This window comes from Centroberyx gerrardi, chromosome 19 (genome assembly GCF_048128805.1).
Source record: "Centroberyx gerrardi isolate f3 chromosome 19, fCenGer3.hap1.cur.20231027, whole genome shotgun sequence".
Taxonomy (NCBI): Eukaryota; Metazoa; Chordata; class Actinopteri; order Beryciformes; family Berycidae; genus Centroberyx; species Centroberyx gerrardi.
In genome coordinates this window covers 11,241,390-11,258,274 of record NC_136015.1, presented here as the reverse complement: position 1 = coordinate 11,258,274, position 16,885 = coordinate 11,241,390, and the positions used below count along the sequence as shown (strand labels likewise).

Genomic DNA, 16,885 nt, shown 5'->3' with positions numbered 1-16,885 from the left:
ATATCTGTAACCCAGTGATTCTCAAAGTCCAGTCCGCATGAGACAACAGACTGGCTCTTGGAAACATTTCAGTGCCACTATTTCCTTGGCGTCCTAAAATACATTTAAACTCCTATATGAGATTTGTAAATGTTCAATTGTTGATGCACAGAAATTTCTTCCATGGCTCCATTTTGTTAAAAATAAAAATTTAGAAAGCACAAGTTCAACTGAATCTTAGTGGCAGATATACTGTATATATATATTTGCAGTAATGAATATAATGGCCTGTATTACCATTAATGAGAGTGGAAAGAAAGCATGATGGTATGCTTATATTAAATCATTTTTCCCCTCACTCCTCAAGTTACATGCCCTATTTTGCTATTTCACTACAAAAGATTGTGAAAATGTTTTAATGTCAACAGCGAAAACAGACAATTTCATCAGCTGATTCTCATGTCTGTTGGCTGTTTCCAAAAGTGTCCCTCAGCTCAGATGTGTGAGCATCCTTGCTGTATAAACCTTGACTACAACACTGCACTGCTAGGCCCAGTATTCTGCAAGTCAGATGTAGATGAGTGAGAGTAAATGAGAAAGTGGAGGAGTGGAGTGCAGATGTCTTGCTGCCAGTTGAGATGCTATTAATGCTGCAACACAGACTGGATAGGTGGATATCCTATGCCTTGTGAGAAACCAAATATCTACCATCCATCTAAAATGGAATGCCCATTGGATAACAGAGACACTAATAAGGTTGTTGGCAAGTATCTTCTCATTAAACTCTCTTTGAGCTGTGAGATCTGTCACAAATTGAGTCATTTTTTGTTGGTTTTGGCAGTTTTCTCCATGGACACCATGATGCTTTGTTAGATTTTATTTGAAATACAGAAAACAATTCTGAATCAAAATGATGATGATCATGATATTGTCAAGATGCAAAAATATTAACGAGATGTCCTCAGTCTTGTTTGGCGGGTTCCTTTGCTCCTGACGGGATCTGAGAGTACAAAGTCCTGCAGCTCATGGAGGATGGGTCGCAGGTATAGCCATACTCACAGCAGTGCAGGCCATCTGAGCAACACTGGCCCTGAGAACCAATACAGAGCTTGGTGTTAGAACAAAAGATTGCCTGGTTTATCATTGCTGCAGTCACTTTTCTGCACCAATATGTGTTGTGTGGACACACAATAAGGTTAAATGTCGAACGCCTAATGTTTGTGTGCATACACCCCTCTATATGGCTATCTTTCTCTTATTACCTTTACCAAATTTTCTACTTTAAGATATCCTTGTCTCATTATATTCATATCTATAGTACAATGTCAAATACAATACAAAATATACTGTCAACCTAATTTACAATTTTTGCAGATTCAAACTGCATTGATAATTTCCTGTATTTCATAATGGCTTATATATTCCAGATCTTACCAGTGGGTAGGGACAGCAGCCCCACTGTCCTGTGGGATTCTTGCAGCAAGTCTTCCCTGATGGGCAGTAGACCTTGGCATCACAGCGAATTTTTCCAGCCTCAGGGGCGCTGCCACTGGTCTCTGTTAGAGCTGTCATAGGTGTCTGCAAAACAATTAATACAAGCTGAGTGTCATACTCTGTGGCTATTATCTACTTATTAATATTAGGTAAAAAGTTTCATAGATAGATAGATAGATAGATAGATGGATAGATGTCAGATCCCACCCCAGTGTAACTCAAAATGCAGGTTCATTTTGCTCCAATATTTAGAAATTATAAAAAGGTAATACATTTTAAACCCAGGATACACTCCCCCATGTTTGTCTCTATTTAAGTATTAGTAAGCTAATTTGAGAATGAAATAATATCTTCTAACAAATGTAATGATCAAGTAAAACCAGTGCACCTACAGTGGAGTGATCTTACCACTTGATTGAAAGGTACATATAGTATATAGCTACTGCAGATGGCCATATAAGCTCAGACCTGTATGTCTTACCTCCTGCTCTCTGCCTTTGTCCTCCAGGGTGGAGATGTGGGAGGCAGGGAGTGAAGGTAGAGCCTGTCTCGGGCTGAAGGGATACGGCAGGCCTCGCCTCACACAGTGCGTGTAAGTGAGGTCACAGTCATAGCCATGTGGACAGCAGTGGTAGCCATCCAGACAACACCTGCCCTACAAGGCACAGACAGCATGGTAACAATCAATATAGAGCAGCAATTCACAAAAAGTAATGAAAGTATGAAAGTATGAAACATGGATGCACATAATTACAAAAGACTGGTCTGTTTTGCAGTTGAATTGTTTCAATGGCAATAGAATGATTAATAGAATATTATTTGCATTGCATCTTTTGTCCATTTAGTGAGTTGGCCAAAATTGTCAATTTGAATATAGTACTTTGAATATTTGAGATTCTGTTGTATATCCAGTGTAACCAATGTTGCAGTAATTTTTGAATCAGCTTTGAGCTAACAATGCCAATAGTACAGTAGATAATAGAGTTAATTACAGCATGGAGTCACAAGTCTCAACACACAGGAGTATGTAGGTCAACTCACAAGCGTGTAGGGACAACAGAACCAGACACCTTGTGGGTGTCTGCAGCAGGTAGTGCCATCAGGACAGTAGGTGTAGTGGTCACAGTAGACCACAGAGCTGTCTGTCTCCTGGGCTCGGTCTGGGACCAGGCTGCTGTCCGCCTCCTGGAGGGGAGAGACAGCGAGGACAGGAGCGCTGGGTTCCTCCGCAGCCACTTTGTCCAGCATGGGTACGTTCATCCACGGCTGGTCCCGCTTCTCACATGTCTGGGTGGCCAGGTTACAACGATACCCTGATGGGCAACAGTGGGCCAAGTCGGCACAGCACATTGCCTGGGGACACACACATACACACACACACACACACACACACACACACACACACACACAGAGTTAGGGTGCATGGGCCCACAAGGAATATAGCCACCAGTTTCAAAGACCTCCCTATTTCTGCATCTTCACAACTCCAGATCAAAATCACGTTGGATACGTTTTGTGACTCACATTTGGGTACTTGCAGCAGGCGTAGCCATCATGGGTCTTACAGCAGGTAGATGAATCAGAGCAGAGACTCCCATCAGGACATGTGATGGTGCAGGACACAACACTCCACCCCACCACTCCCACAAACAGCCACACAGTGATCCTCAACATCTAGGGAAAGAGTTGGTTATTAAAACACTCATTTGATCCAGCTAAACCTGACACAGAAAGTATTATGTTAGAAAGAACAATGCCCTAGATAGCTGCACATTCTTTTCAGTTCTGCAGTCAGATTTGGTAACCAGATTAAATCTGAAACTTTAACTTTCACTTCTGTGGAAGTGTTGCTGTTAACTTGCAGTTTCAAATGTTCAGTTGAGCTTGCACTGAAATCTTATTTTTTCTCTCAATCCAACCTGTATAATCCAACCCCATAATAATATATGAATTGTATTTGTAAAGCATTGTATATCGCTGGTGACTCAACATGATAGGAAAAGATTTGATAAGAAATCTCTGATTTTGTCACGTACCTTGAACCCAGTTGGTGTTTTGGAGTGACTCAATGGCTTCCTGTCATATGTTTCACATCACACAGGGTAACTCTGATACAACGCACTGCTCTTTATATGGCAGGTTTAGCCCTCCCACTTAGCATAATCAGGAAGTAAAACTTTGTCTCATGCCTCTGTTTGTATACATGAGTGCTTAACGTCAACTTAGGACAGTGAAGTTTGTGTAACTAGTTCACACCCACGCCCCATGGCCATACTTGGATTTTTAAAGGCATTTTGGTAATCATTGTGTGAGGCTGTACACATGCTATAGCAATCATTCATCTCACAGTTCAAACATGAAAGACTTGACTAGGTGACATTAACCTTTGATACCATTATTTCTCTCTCACCCACTGTCTCTCACTTACATTGTTGTTTTGATCACAAGACCTTTTAAAGCATCATTCAGAAGTGTCACGGTACTACACCTAGAATGGATAACTTGCAAAGTAATAAACTAGTAAACTAGGCTGAATGCTTTAAAAAGTATTCTGATGTGCTGATGTTATTTTTAAAACCATACTGAAGAATAGAGAACACAAAGAGTATTTTTTTTAAGTTAAGAGAAGTGTACTAATGTTTTGGGTAGTTAAAAATACAAAAGGATGTCATTCATTTTTACAAAGTCACCCTCAACTCAAATATAAACACTTAACAGTTGGCAGGGAAACTCATTGGACATGTGATACTGTCATTGTAGGTTGTATATTCTGGCAGGAGGCCATTAAACAAGTCAATGACGGGTCATCTGCACTGCAGCTCTAACGCACAGATAAGGTTGGCACAGCATCTTTCACACTGTAGCCTTGCTTTTGGTCTCAAATAAGAGCCTCCATGTTTGGCTCTTGAACAACCTTTATGTGAGATACACAAGAGGACTGTGAATGGTAATGTGCACAATTCTGAAACAAAAGAAAAAAAACAAAATCCCAAGATTAAAACAAATTGCAACACAAGATCGTCTGAAGGTACAGCGTCAGCCGCCCAACTGACCACAATCTTTACAGTTTTAGAGAAGCCATCGGTGCAACTGTGTAGATTTGTTCCTTCAGTTTCCTCATTCCAGAATTACAAAATGATAACTTCTTCATTGGGATTTAATGCTGTATTAAATGTATTGGATTGGAGGTTAAATGAAATTGACTGTTTTATACCGTAGAAAGTCTTGTGATATTGTCTTTATAAGTTGGAAAAGGTGTTGAATCAAAAGAAATCTTACAGTCTTGCTTTGTGTCATCCCAAGCGTAACACGGTGCATCATGGGACATACAGTAGTGATATCCGTATGCACACCGGTCGAACAGACTTAGTCCTAAACATGTATATACATTAACTGATTATTAATGCCATGAACATAATTTATTGTGGTATTATTATTATAGTACTATTGTATAATGTATCACAGAATGGTGTCCTGTAGAGGATCGGGATGAGGTGCCTTTCAGTTTTGTCAGTTGAAAGTGTTCCTCCCTCCCTCCATTATGCAATAGTACCATATCCTAGTACAGTACCTCTCTATACTGTATAATACAACAGTGTCCTTCAAGACAGGTACAGGATCAGGTTAAACTGCATTTCAGGACACACCTAAATTGAACTGAAACAGAAACTTTGGTCACAACAGGCTTCTTAAATACAGTCACTGAGGATGAATCCTCATCAACAACCACTTGCAAATTCACATTTTTTTTAATTGATAGTGAATTGGTGTGTAATATTCTGTTAAAGCTACTTCCAGTCCATATGCTTGGTCCTCTGATTTGGAGATCTGGATGGCTGGAATGGATGCCAAGGCCAGCCTGGGGGTAAAAGGTCACCTCAGGTCTTGCTTCACACAGCAGGTATACAGTATGTGCGGTCACAGTCATAGCCACGAGGACAGCAGAGCACACTTACTTACTAATAAGAGATACACACTAAACCAATATATCAGGCTGATATTGGCTTTTTATTAAAGGGATTGACAACCCATCTTAAAAATCTGGCCTTTTTATTTAGTATCACTCATGTGTACCACCTTTATCATCCACTAAGATTTGAGCATTCTTTAAATTCAATAACGAAATAAAATAAAATGAAAAATGAAATACAATGGAGGGGCTGCATGGACCTTACTCTTGCCGTAGGCTGTGAGTGTTGCACAAGTTGACTGACATGTCTGTTGAAACTCAGCATTTGGCAGCTATAGCTACCCCCCCCCCCCCCCCCCCCTTGTTATATATGATGAACAGTCATTTTTTGATTCCGCCCCACAAAAGCGGTTGCTGTGGTCAAGGAAATCATCAGACAGGCTTCCCTCTGCGTACACATGACTTCCGATTCTTACAGTTTACTGATGATTTTCACACCCCAGGATGACAGAAATAGCCATTGAAAAGAGAAACTGCTTTTAGTTGGCTTCCCTTTAAAAATATGAGTATGCATATACTATATATTACTATAAAATATATATTAAATATATTTCAGTATGCATCAATGTGTGTTATTATTATCATTATTGCTGTTGTTGTTGATGGTATTATTACTACCGTGTGTTTTAATGGGCAGTTTTAGTGTCCCATGGTCTTAATGCTGTTTGAGATGTTTTTCCACCCTGATAAGAATATACAGTGATTCCGCGGGAAACACTGAATACTTGAATTTTTGGGGAATTTCTTGGCATGAAAGTGGTCAAATTTGAAAATATTGAATATTGGCACAAATTGCCCTATCAGCAGCTTCAATCCAAAAATACAAACCCGTATTGGTCAAAGCCTCATACAAACAACTTATCATTGGCAACATCTTTGTCAGAAGTTATTTGCGTAGACTTCTTGCAAAGAGTGTGTCCATAACACCAGAGGCTTATGGCTGCACTCCACGTATGAAAGCATCAGCCAGCGTACAGGGGAGAGAAGGCAGCACCATCTGTGGCAGCAGGAATAACCATCATACTTTAGCTCTTCTTGTCACACCACACATTAGTAGTCTTTGCCACTTTTGGGACGTTTTCATCTCATGGCTCTGGACGAGGCTGTTGTCAGACTAAAATACATGTTCCATTTCAAACTAACTCCACCACAATGTCTTGGCTGGCTTACATGTTCCCAGGAGTCTTGGTCACACAGCAGGTTTGACCGTCAGGACAGATGTTGAAGCCAAAAGAAAACCCTCCACCATCAGCAACAATGCAGCACACAGGAAAAGATACTATCCAAGCCTTGGAAAGTTAATCACGTTTCACCAGTTTAACACTGTGACTGTAACAGGTCATACCATGATGACTGCTGATCAGTGACCTGGTTTGTATGATGGACTGAACGGTTTTGGTTTGAAGTCTCTTGTTGTATGCTTCATATTGTGTACTATGAAGTAAAACTACTGTGTGTAAATATTCAATTATCATTTTGCATGACAGTTGCTGGCTTCCTTGTAAAGACATTAAATCTGTTTACAGCCCCAAACAGTGGATGTATAGTAACTTCAAGTGATTTTAAAAAGCTGTTTAAGAGATAAACCAGTTCATATTATTATTTTCTTGCAGATATCATTAATGTCATAGAAAGACTTGTCATTAAAATGCCAGACATTTCCACCATGAACCAACAGAGTGGAAACCCTTACATATTACTTGTTAACATATACTTATTATTGGAACTAGAAATATTTTGACGGTACACGGTACATCAACTCAGCAGTTTCAGTGATGGTGCATGCGGGTGTGTAACTATGAGGAACATTCTCAGAATGAGGATGAAGATATGCTGATTATTGATTTGTGATGGATTGTTTAACGACTTCTCTTTCCCCAACAAAATCTAAACATCAAAATGTACAAGATTTGTAGCCTCACTGACCTCTATGTTCCAGACCTGTCATGATGAAACATTAAAATAAAACATTAAACAATAAACATTATCTTCCACTTATACGTCTTAAATCTTCAAATGAAATGTCTTAAATTCTTCAATTGTCTCAAACTCCATTTCAGAGCAGTAGTTAGGGTGTAGCTACTGTTATTGAATTTCTGTATTTCTTGAAAAAGAATAAAAAGGTCAATAATACAGTGGTGCGATGTCAGGATTGTAAAAAAAAAAGGTTACATTTGGTTCACGTCTTGCTGTGGCAATTGAACACAGGAGTTGAGCCACAGTAGAAAACCCCAGCTCATAGCACATATGAGCAACCTGCAATGTGAATTCAGGATCAGTTTCAGGCAATACAGGAAAGAATTTGAGCTCCAAACCACCTGTTATATTTTGGTATACATGACCTCAAAGTCAGTCAGGTACAGCACAATAATACCTCTCTCACCCAGGACACACACACACACACACACACACACGGATGGGCAGCAGGTCCAGGTCTGCAGATTGTACCATTACCCTGAACCAGATCTTCTTCTGGTTCTATCAAATGAGGTGCTGCCAACAAAAAAGACAGCTCGCTCAGAAAAACCCCTCATGGGATTAAGGTTTAAACTAAATTAATAACATGAAGATCAAGGCTAAAACAAGAATACTTTATTAATGAATTCCCATTGTTTATACATTTACATTGCAGTGGAACTCAACTCCTCTTCTAATGGAACAATTATCCCTTGTATAAATGTTGACTATGTAGCTCACATTTTTTTTTTTTTATCACAAGTCCAACTTCAATATGAGGCTGGCGAGACAAAGAGAGGTCATCAGGTATACATGCATGACACAGGCACTAGCAAAACAGCCTCGTCTAGCAACTTCAGCACTAGAAATGCAAGATGTCCGGGTGTAAAGCAGAGGAACTTCGAGAGGGCCAGCACACTGAAGGTGGAAATGAGTGCTGCTGAACAGGACCCATTAACACTAAAATCTCCATGATGAGAAAGACTCCTGATGAATTGCCAAATCTGCTCTGAGGCCCTAAAACCACTTCCTGCTTACACACAGGAGAATTAAAACACGAACCAATCTCAAACCCAGTCCAAACATCTGCCATTTTGCTTTTGCTCATCTATTCAAATTTTAGTAGATGAAGTCTACGACTGATAGGTCACACAAAGCCTGAGGGCAGATTTGGAATTCACATCTGTCCTGTCACTGACCTTAAATAAAATAACTATCATCTAAAAAAAAAAAGAAATCACGATGATAAAATGAGAAGTGTAGTTGCCACTTAGAGGGATGGATGCCCCCCTCCCCCCCCTCCTCAATTCCATTTCTTTTCGCAAAACAGGAACTCAGCGTTAGAAGTCTGTAGGCCTCATTCAAAGTGTGATGACCAAAGTTGGATGGGAGAAGTTTTTGGTAGTCAAAGGCAAAAACTCTACTAGTGAACTGTCAGACGGGACGAGGGAACCGCAAGGCTACGGTTCTTAGTCGAGTTCTGAGCCCGACTGAGATGCTGCCTTCTTCTTCTTCTTCCTCCCGTGCTTCTTATGCTTCTTTTTCCTCTTCTTCTTGGATTTGTCCTGTGAACCCAAACACCTTGACATTACGGCAACAGAAGTTGTATTGCGTACATTTCAGTGCAACAAGTCAGCATGCACCACACATTTTTCAAAGATTTACATGTAAATTATGTTTGCATATACTAGCTAACAAAACATTGTGTTTAAGCATAAGCCATGAATCTCTCCATGTGCACATAGTGGATTGCCAGAAACTCACACCAAAAAAAAATAGGTTCAGTGGGGTCAATTAGAACTTACACATATCTGATTTTTAAAACCGTCCACTACCTTCTATATCTGGCAAATACATCTTTCTTTCTTAAGTCTTACTCAAACTTCTTCTGATATTAGTCCCCATTTTAAACATTTGATACTGATGAGCACACCCAGCTGCATAAGGCCAAACTGAAAATGTGTTCATGCCTTTAAAAGGTCATTCAGATGATACTGACTGTAATTCTCTCCCTCTCCTCACTACTTCTCTTTTTCTTCTTGGCTTCACCCTAGGGGAAAGAAAAGTAGAAGTGAGACCATAGCAAGAGAGGAAACCCTGAGCCACAGAGCCACCACTGTAAGACCATTCCACAAATCATTTTGTTTCATAATGACAGCATTTACACAAAAACGGCAGCTACGTTTGGATACACAAAGAATTCCCCTCTTCACCTGGCTCCTCAAGTAACCTGCCTTTGGATCAACACATGTAAACATCATAACTCTTAGAACTCTTAGAAGAACCCTGGTAAAGCACACTCTGATTATGAGAAACCCAGTTAAGGTGCCAAACACGTGGATATGGACCATCTTAAGTCATCTGGACATCATTTTCTGATAAAATGTTTGGCAAAATGTATCTGTGTGTAAATACGTTTCTACAACAATATACCTTTGCAGGAGTAACATTATGCAATTACCCAAGATAGAAATATGTGAAAAACAGCTTGAAAAAAGAATGAGGAGGGAGCGCTTCTTGGATCTGAGGTAGAACACGGCAAAAAACAGGTGCTCAGTGGTTGGCGGGTACAATACCTTAGGAAATATACTAGGGATATTTCTTGCCAGTCACGTAGAAACAAATGAGAAAAAATAAAGGCATGAATTCCCCAAAGAAAAACCACAGCACTCCGTCTGCAGGTACAAAAATGTAAAAAGCCTTTATTATAATGACTACATATTAAAAACAGCGACCAACATGTATCGACCAAGAACTGGCCTTCATCAGAGTCAAAGTGCTAAGGAGCACACAAGAAACAGCCTACATATATAGACTACATATATAGACACAAACTTACTTTACTTGTGTCTATATATGTAGGCTGTTTCTTGTGTGCTCCTTAGCACTTTGACTCTGATGAAGGCCAGTTCTTGGTCGATACATGTTAGTCGCTGTTTTTAATATGTAGCCATTATAATAAAGGCTTTTAACATTTTTGTACCTGCAGACGGAGTGCTGTGGTTTTTCTTTGGGGAATTCATGCCTTTATTTTTTCTCATTTGTTTCTACGTGACTGGCAAGGAATATCCCTAGTATATTTTCTAAGGTATTGTACCCGCCAACCACTGAGCACCTGTTTTAAAAAAAATAAAGGCATGAAACTTTATTTTTTCTCATTTGTTTCTACGTGACTGGCAAGGAATATCTCTAGTATATTTTCTATGTGAAAAACAGACATCAAAAAAATGGTTATGAAATTAAGGGCAGACATGTTTTTAAAATATAGCCAACACGACTGAATTGTGACAGATACAAAAAAAAAAAAAAAAAAACTAGTTCTGAAATGAAAGGTGTTTTTAAAATATCGCAAGCATGACTTATGCCAGACTTATTATCTCTAGTTTACTTTTTTTCCTCCAGCTTCCTTTAACTGCTATAACACAAATTACATTTTAGCAGCACATTTGAATTTTTTTCTTCTGTTCTTTGGTTTTATGTTTAGGATGAATCAATTTAACAGCTGAAAAAGTTAATATTTTCCCAAGATTGACCTGTCAGCAGTTCATCCCTATCCATAACAATCTAACAATATACTTACTCCGTCCTCCCCTTCGGAGTCAGCGGAGGACTCTGAGGACGAGTCCTTATGGCTTCGCTCGGCCTTCCGTTTTCTTCGACGACTCTTTTCATCCTGAGGGACACAAGGTTCACAGCACATCTATGATTTAACTCTAATATTTGAGCTTCATCTGTGTTTGATTTAACTTGCAAGGCAAAATAAGTGGGCAAGACGTGGCATGTAGCAACTATGATATTTCACTGGACTTGTGGAAGTATTGCCAACAAGGTCACAATAATGACACAAGGAATTAAAAAGTTGCCGCTGATGAGTTCTTGAAAGAGTAAACTACCTTCTCTTTGTCTCCTTCCTCCTTGATTCTTCTCTTTTTCTTCTTGTGAGGAAAAACAACAGTGTTTAGATCAATGCTATTGCTATGCTATGCCATTTCAAAAAACTTGGAAGTCATCTCAGAACAGAATTGCATGGGCACAAATCCCAGGGTTTTGACTGCAAAACGCAAGGCTACCTCCTATTGAAGTGCACAGAAACAAGGGAAGCTAGCTGTGCTTTTTAAAAAACATGAACAAACCTTGCTGTCAGCGTCCGATTCTGCTGCTGAGCCGTCTGACGCTTTCCTGGCCGACGACTTCTTTCTTTTCCGCTTCTTTTTCACACTCTTCTTTTCATCCTGTAAACACAAACACAGATGCAATCAAAGTCAAACATATTGTAGTGCTGCATTAAGAGTGTGATGCATTTTAGTTCATGCTATATTACTTTTCTTGTGAATTTCATCACACAGTGACCAAAGCACTTCAATGCTGACTAAATTCCCCATCAAACTGTGCAACAAAAGGCATAGTTTTTGGCGTTGTGCACCATGCTGTAGTGTAACACCTTCAAGTTCTGCACGACTTACCTCGTCTTCAGATTCTGAGGAGGAGCTGCTGGAGGAATCAGAACTCGATGAAGAGGAGGAAGATGAAGAATGCTTGACCAAACACAATGAAAGCAGAGCTCATTAGACTTGAGGTCATTCACTGATTGGAAATAATGTAATAACATATCAATGGGATTCTATATGAGACCGACTCAGAAGGAGGCAGTGTGTATCAGGCAGTGCTATGACAGTGTATGGCAGCTGGCCATCAAAATACTGGAGAGCTTTCCTCACCCTATTGGATTTCTTCTTCTCTTTCCTCTTCTTCTGAACACAAACACAAAACCAAAGTGAGAACAGAGGACGGGTTTACAAGTTAAGCATTTCAAATATTTGATAAGGGAGATATACCTCTTTTTTCTCTTTCTTCTCCTCCTTGTCTTTTTCCTTTTCGGTTATCTTTTTGTCTTTATCCGTCATCTTTTTCTCTTTCTCTTTCTCTCTCTCCTTGTCGCCTAACAACTTTTCTCTGTTTTTTGCCAGTTCTTTCTTCCATTTCTGAAAAACAACAGTAAATATGTGTTAAGCTTAAGTATTCATCAAGCATAATTTATTCCCAATTCTTTATTGTCTGCAACTACACCTCCATCCAGATGTGCAGCAGAGTTTTGGGTGACAATAAAAGACAGTTACAACATGTTCGGTATGACTCTTATGCATAATCATCCCCAGCCACATCTCTCTTGACACTTTCAATTGGGATAGAATGAGATGGGAAGAAATTGCTGGTGATCATTAAGGGTCAAAATGTCAACAGTCCACAAATGATGGAAACATACCTCATTCATTTTGTCCTCAAAGTCAGCAAGGGCTCTGGAGCCCTTCTTCTTCTTCTCCAACTGCTCTTTCACCTCTTCCCTGATAAGGAGACACACAATAAATCATCTGCAATACAGTAATCTAAGGCTATCACATTTTTCAGAAATTGAGTTCCAATAAAACAATTATGAGAAACTAGTCAGAATTTACACACTCATGGTGAACTCAAACTGAAATGTAGCTTCAGATCAAAAGTGATTCAAAGTATTATGTTACCAACCCATGATGCCAACTAAATATGGTGCCTAACTGTAGTTAAACTGCTTTTCCAATGCTATCTTCTAAGTTAAAAAAGCTAAAGCAACAACCTCTCATTTACCACCACAATGCTGTACATACTGGTGAAAAAAAAACCCATCATTAAACTTCAGTTCTGTCACAAGATTTGAATTAATTAATTAATTATCATTCAGTGAAAAATGTGCCAGTCTAAGTATATTCCTTCACAAACATAAGTTTTGGGGCCCACAGCTTGGTACCCCAGAAAACACAAAAACAAAAAGGCACACTCACAGCTGGTGCAAACTAGTTTATATTTTGAAGTATGACCACAATAAAAATTTGGACTACTTTGCTGTTTTATGCACGGCTCATCACCCAAGGCTTACAGTAAACATGTCAGTCAAAATGTATTGATCTTTGGTGTCTTTTATGATGTGATTTTTATTTTTACCTGTATGATTTCTCATGGGTCAAGATGGACTGTTTCTGTGTAGAGTCTGCATGTTCTCCTCACGTTTGCCTGGGTTTCCTCCCACATTTCAAAGACATGTAAGTTATGTGGATTGAAGACTCTAAAATGGCCATAGGTACGAATGTGAGTGTGAATGACTGTCTGTGTTGGCCCTGTGAGTGGCGACCTGTCCAGGGTGTTTCCCTACCTTCCACCCAATGCATGCTAAGACTGTCCCAGCCCCCCATAACCCTGAATAGGAATACGTGGGTAAAGACACTGAATGAATGAATAATTTCTCATATACAAAGTGAACCCGCTTGGCATTAATATATTATGACTGAACTGACTGCTTTCACCTCTGACCTATAAACACCCCATATAAGGCAGAAGTATACTCCCAATCCACAGACACTGATGAAGGCCAGGGTACCAAAAACATTCTGTCCGTCTTAAAAATATCCTTGCTCCTGAGTGAGACCCCATTCTTCAGAATTTACATTAAATACAAGGATAACACACACACTGTAGAAACACTGCAATACCTGCGCAGTTAGCACATTATCCACAACTCCCATCATTGTTGTGGACAACAGGGATGCTGCAAAGCTCCAGTAAAGCACACCAAAGCAACAGCGCAGGGTTTCTGGCTTCTCATGCCATTTTGGAGACTGGCTACCTATTTTGCACTGAGTTTCTTCAGCTCAGACTGCACCATGTTAGATTTTAGGTTTGTAAAAAAAACAACAATGTTATCATGAATATAAGTAAAGCCTAAAAAAAACACAAAAACAAAACACCTCCACCACCACACATCTGTTGCCTTTTACTGAGGAGATTTTTGGGTACAACTCAAACCAAGGAGCTGCATCTAGTTAATACTGTTTATTCCATCTAGATGTGATGTAGAAAGACGTCAAACTAAAAAGCAGGGAATAATAGGGAAGATGGGTAAAGACAAACAAGACATGTTCTGTTATCAGGATGTAAATGTCACTGGTGCCCAGTTTGTTAATTTGTGCTGTAAATTACCCACCATGTTGGTCGAGGTCTGCTCAGATAATCCTGGATGGTTGGTCCAGCGTTCTGCACGGGCCCCCTGGCTCTAGCAGCAGCTATGGGGTTGACATAAGCCTGAAACACCAAACGAAGGCATGTTTAGGCATCTAGGACATCTCTATAGAGATTACCAAATTTGAGTAAGTCTACAGTAAGTATGGGCCACGTCAACTGGCTGAAGACAGACAGAAAGAAAGAAAGACAGACGATGGTTTAGCGTTAGCCAAAAGGGTAGCTCGATAACAGCTAACCAAAACACCTGGCTATGCCAAACAAAGTGACAATTACCTTTGCATTTGTTTGTCAATTCACTAACGTTAATCGGCTAGAAATAGTCATGAGCAGCAACGAAAAACACTGCACAGCATTGCAGTATAGTATGTACACAGAAAACACGTTAGTTTTGCTGGTTTAACGCTACGCAGCTCCTGCTGGTGCTGGTTCAACGCCCGCGCCGTTTGATTTTAAGCACCAACGCCTCGCCTATAAAACGTAAGCACATTATAACGTGAACACATTCACATCAACTGAGAATCAGTTAATTTTGTCTATCCGAAAGATATAGTTTGTCAACATGTGTCTAAATTGATCAGAACTGGTATCAAGGCCTAGGACTGCTAACCTTAGCAAGCTAATAGCTGCGTTAAGCTAGCTAAAAGATGCACGGCGTAGCGTTACAGATTATACACTAGCTTAGCTATTTTACCAACTGTAACTTTCGTGAATACTTTTCACTTTTACAAATATATGCCACTCACCACTCGATTGTCTCTCTTCCCCATGTCGAATTATTTGGCGTAATGGGAAAAACGTCCCACCAGAAACAGCTTTTTACCATTAGTGTTACCTTGCTAACATGAACCTAGCCACCTCAGTTTGTGTACATCCACATCATGCCTTCCGCCGCCACCAGAGAGCTTTCTGCAGGCAGACACAGCTGTCCCCGACTGCCACCTAGCGGTCACTCCTGCAGGCCGCAGGCACCAGTCAACATGTTGAGGTAGAGGCCTACAACCAAGGAGGTTTTACAACACGTTTGCCACAGTTAAGATGAAAGGGGGTCATTAACGCAGAAAACACCAACCGGCAGTAAACAGACTGTGCTTCAGACATGCTTTGGTGCCGACAGCCATCAGCAGTACCTCGCTTCCTAAATGGCCCCAGTCTCAGCCAACTAGAAAGCAGAATCGCCTGCATTGCCCATACAAACAAGCAAATAGTAAACATGTTGTCCCCCACCAGTGATGTAGTTCCACCCTTGGGTCAGTCAGTGATTGCTGAGCGTACTTGACATACGAGTGAAATTGTATAAGCATTTTCGTATGGGACAATGAAAGGACAAACTGACCATATATTTCTGTTGCCTACTCTCCTCAGAATTAGGCTTACAAGTTATATCTTGAAATGTAGTAACTGTAATTGTTCTGTTTTTACTCAATACAGTACAAAATATAAGAACTACAATATGCAATAAATACAATCCGTACATTACACAATGTACACTACAATACAATTTATAATACAATATACAATATAACATACAACACCAGGAGCGTGAGTGTTATGAATAATATAAATGCTAAATGATAAGTGATAAATGGTATTGCACAGTAGGTAAGTGGTAATATGATATAAGTGGTCAACACTGACGGCACAGTGGTAGTGCAGTGATGAGTGCAATAACAGTCCAACAGTCCAACATCTGTACAGTAACTACAGTGTGTAGCGTGTGTAGACTATTATGTTACCTATGATAACTTTAACTGTATTGCTTTACCACTGAGTCCCCATTCATTGTCAATGCCGCCCCCTAGCGGCACAAAGTCAACATTACAGTGTGACTAACAAACTAACGAACGAACTAACGGACGGAGACCGATCCATAGTCCCCCCTTTGGTGGGGGACAACTATCCTGGACTACTGTTCTCATTGCTATGCTCTGGAGTAACCTATATGACATTTACTTGCAGAGTTTCTGATTTGGACATGTCTCTACATTCATATGAATGGATACATATCTCTGGAGACATCATCTGTACATGGCTACCTCCTTCCATAAATATGTTCTCATTGTGAAAGTGATAACGACAGCAGACAATAATGCACGTGCCTTGCCCATTGTCACTTCTCGGTACATATGCTTCCTACATGCACACATCCAAACCTCACTTTTTTTCATAGTTTTTCTTTATACTGGTATAGTCTCAGTTTTCCACTTATTTGTTATATTGCATACAAATTGATATTTTTAGAACTTATTTCATAGTGCACACATTTAATATTTTTTGGCATGTTCTCATAGTAAATGTTTGTCATTCATTTTTTTCTTCATATTTTTTCTTTATTTCAATCAGTTCTACTGCTAGCCTACTATTTCTATTTTGCACACTCTCCTAATTCTGTGATCCATACCTTTTTATGTTTACATACATTCTACTTAACATGTTCTA

General features: G+C 39.7%; 2 protein-coding genes across 5 annotated transcripts; both read right to left on the bottom strand.

Annotated features, from left to right (window-relative positions):
* Positions 1–841: 841 nt before the first annotated feature.
* On the bottom strand, positions 842–3,584 carry LOC139909472 (progranulin-like). 2 transcript variants are annotated; one of them, XM_071896561.2, is made up of 7 exons: positions 3,510–3,570; positions 3,302–3,392; positions 2,998–3,147; positions 2,515–2,826; positions 1,955–2,128; positions 1,414–1,557; positions 842–1,069 (listed from the first exon to the last, which is right to left on the bottom strand). In XM_071896561.2, the coding sequence occupies exons 3-7, from the start codon at positions 3,145–3,147 to the stop codon at positions 941–943; spliced, it is 909 nt and encodes a 302-aa protein (XP_071752662.1). In that variant the 5' UTR covers positions 3,302–3,392; positions 3,510–3,570; the 3' UTR covers positions 842–940. The 2 variants fall into 2 exon arrangements, with proteins under 2 accessions (XP_071752662.1, XP_071752661.1); XM_071896560.1 differs by lacking the exon at positions 3,302–3,392 and having other exon boundaries at positions 3,510–3,584.
* A 4,429-nt stretch (positions 3,585–8,013) lies between these two features.
* fam133b (family with sequence similarity 133 member B) lies at positions 8,014–15,315 on the bottom strand. 3 transcript variants are annotated; one of them, XM_071896557.2, is made up of 11 exons: positions 15,193–15,315; positions 14,412–14,509; positions 12,663–12,741; positions 12,235–12,381; positions 12,118–12,150; positions 11,863–11,934; positions 11,533–11,631; positions 11,293–11,334; positions 10,980–11,072; positions 9,399–9,449; positions 8,014–8,964 (listed from the first exon to the last, which is right to left on the bottom strand). In XM_071896557.2, exons 1-11 carry the CDS (start codon positions 15,214–15,216, stop codon positions 8,869–8,871), a joined length of 834 nt encoding a protein of 277 aa, XP_071752658.1. In that variant the 5' UTR covers positions 15,217–15,315; the 3' UTR covers positions 8,014–8,868. The 3 variants fall into 3 exon arrangements, with proteins under 3 accessions (XP_071752658.1, XP_071752659.1, XP_071752660.1); XM_071896558.2 differs by having other exon boundaries at positions 11,293–11,331; XM_071896559.2 differs by having other exon boundaries at positions 12,118–12,147.
* Positions 15,316–16,885: the final 1,570 nt, after the last annotated feature.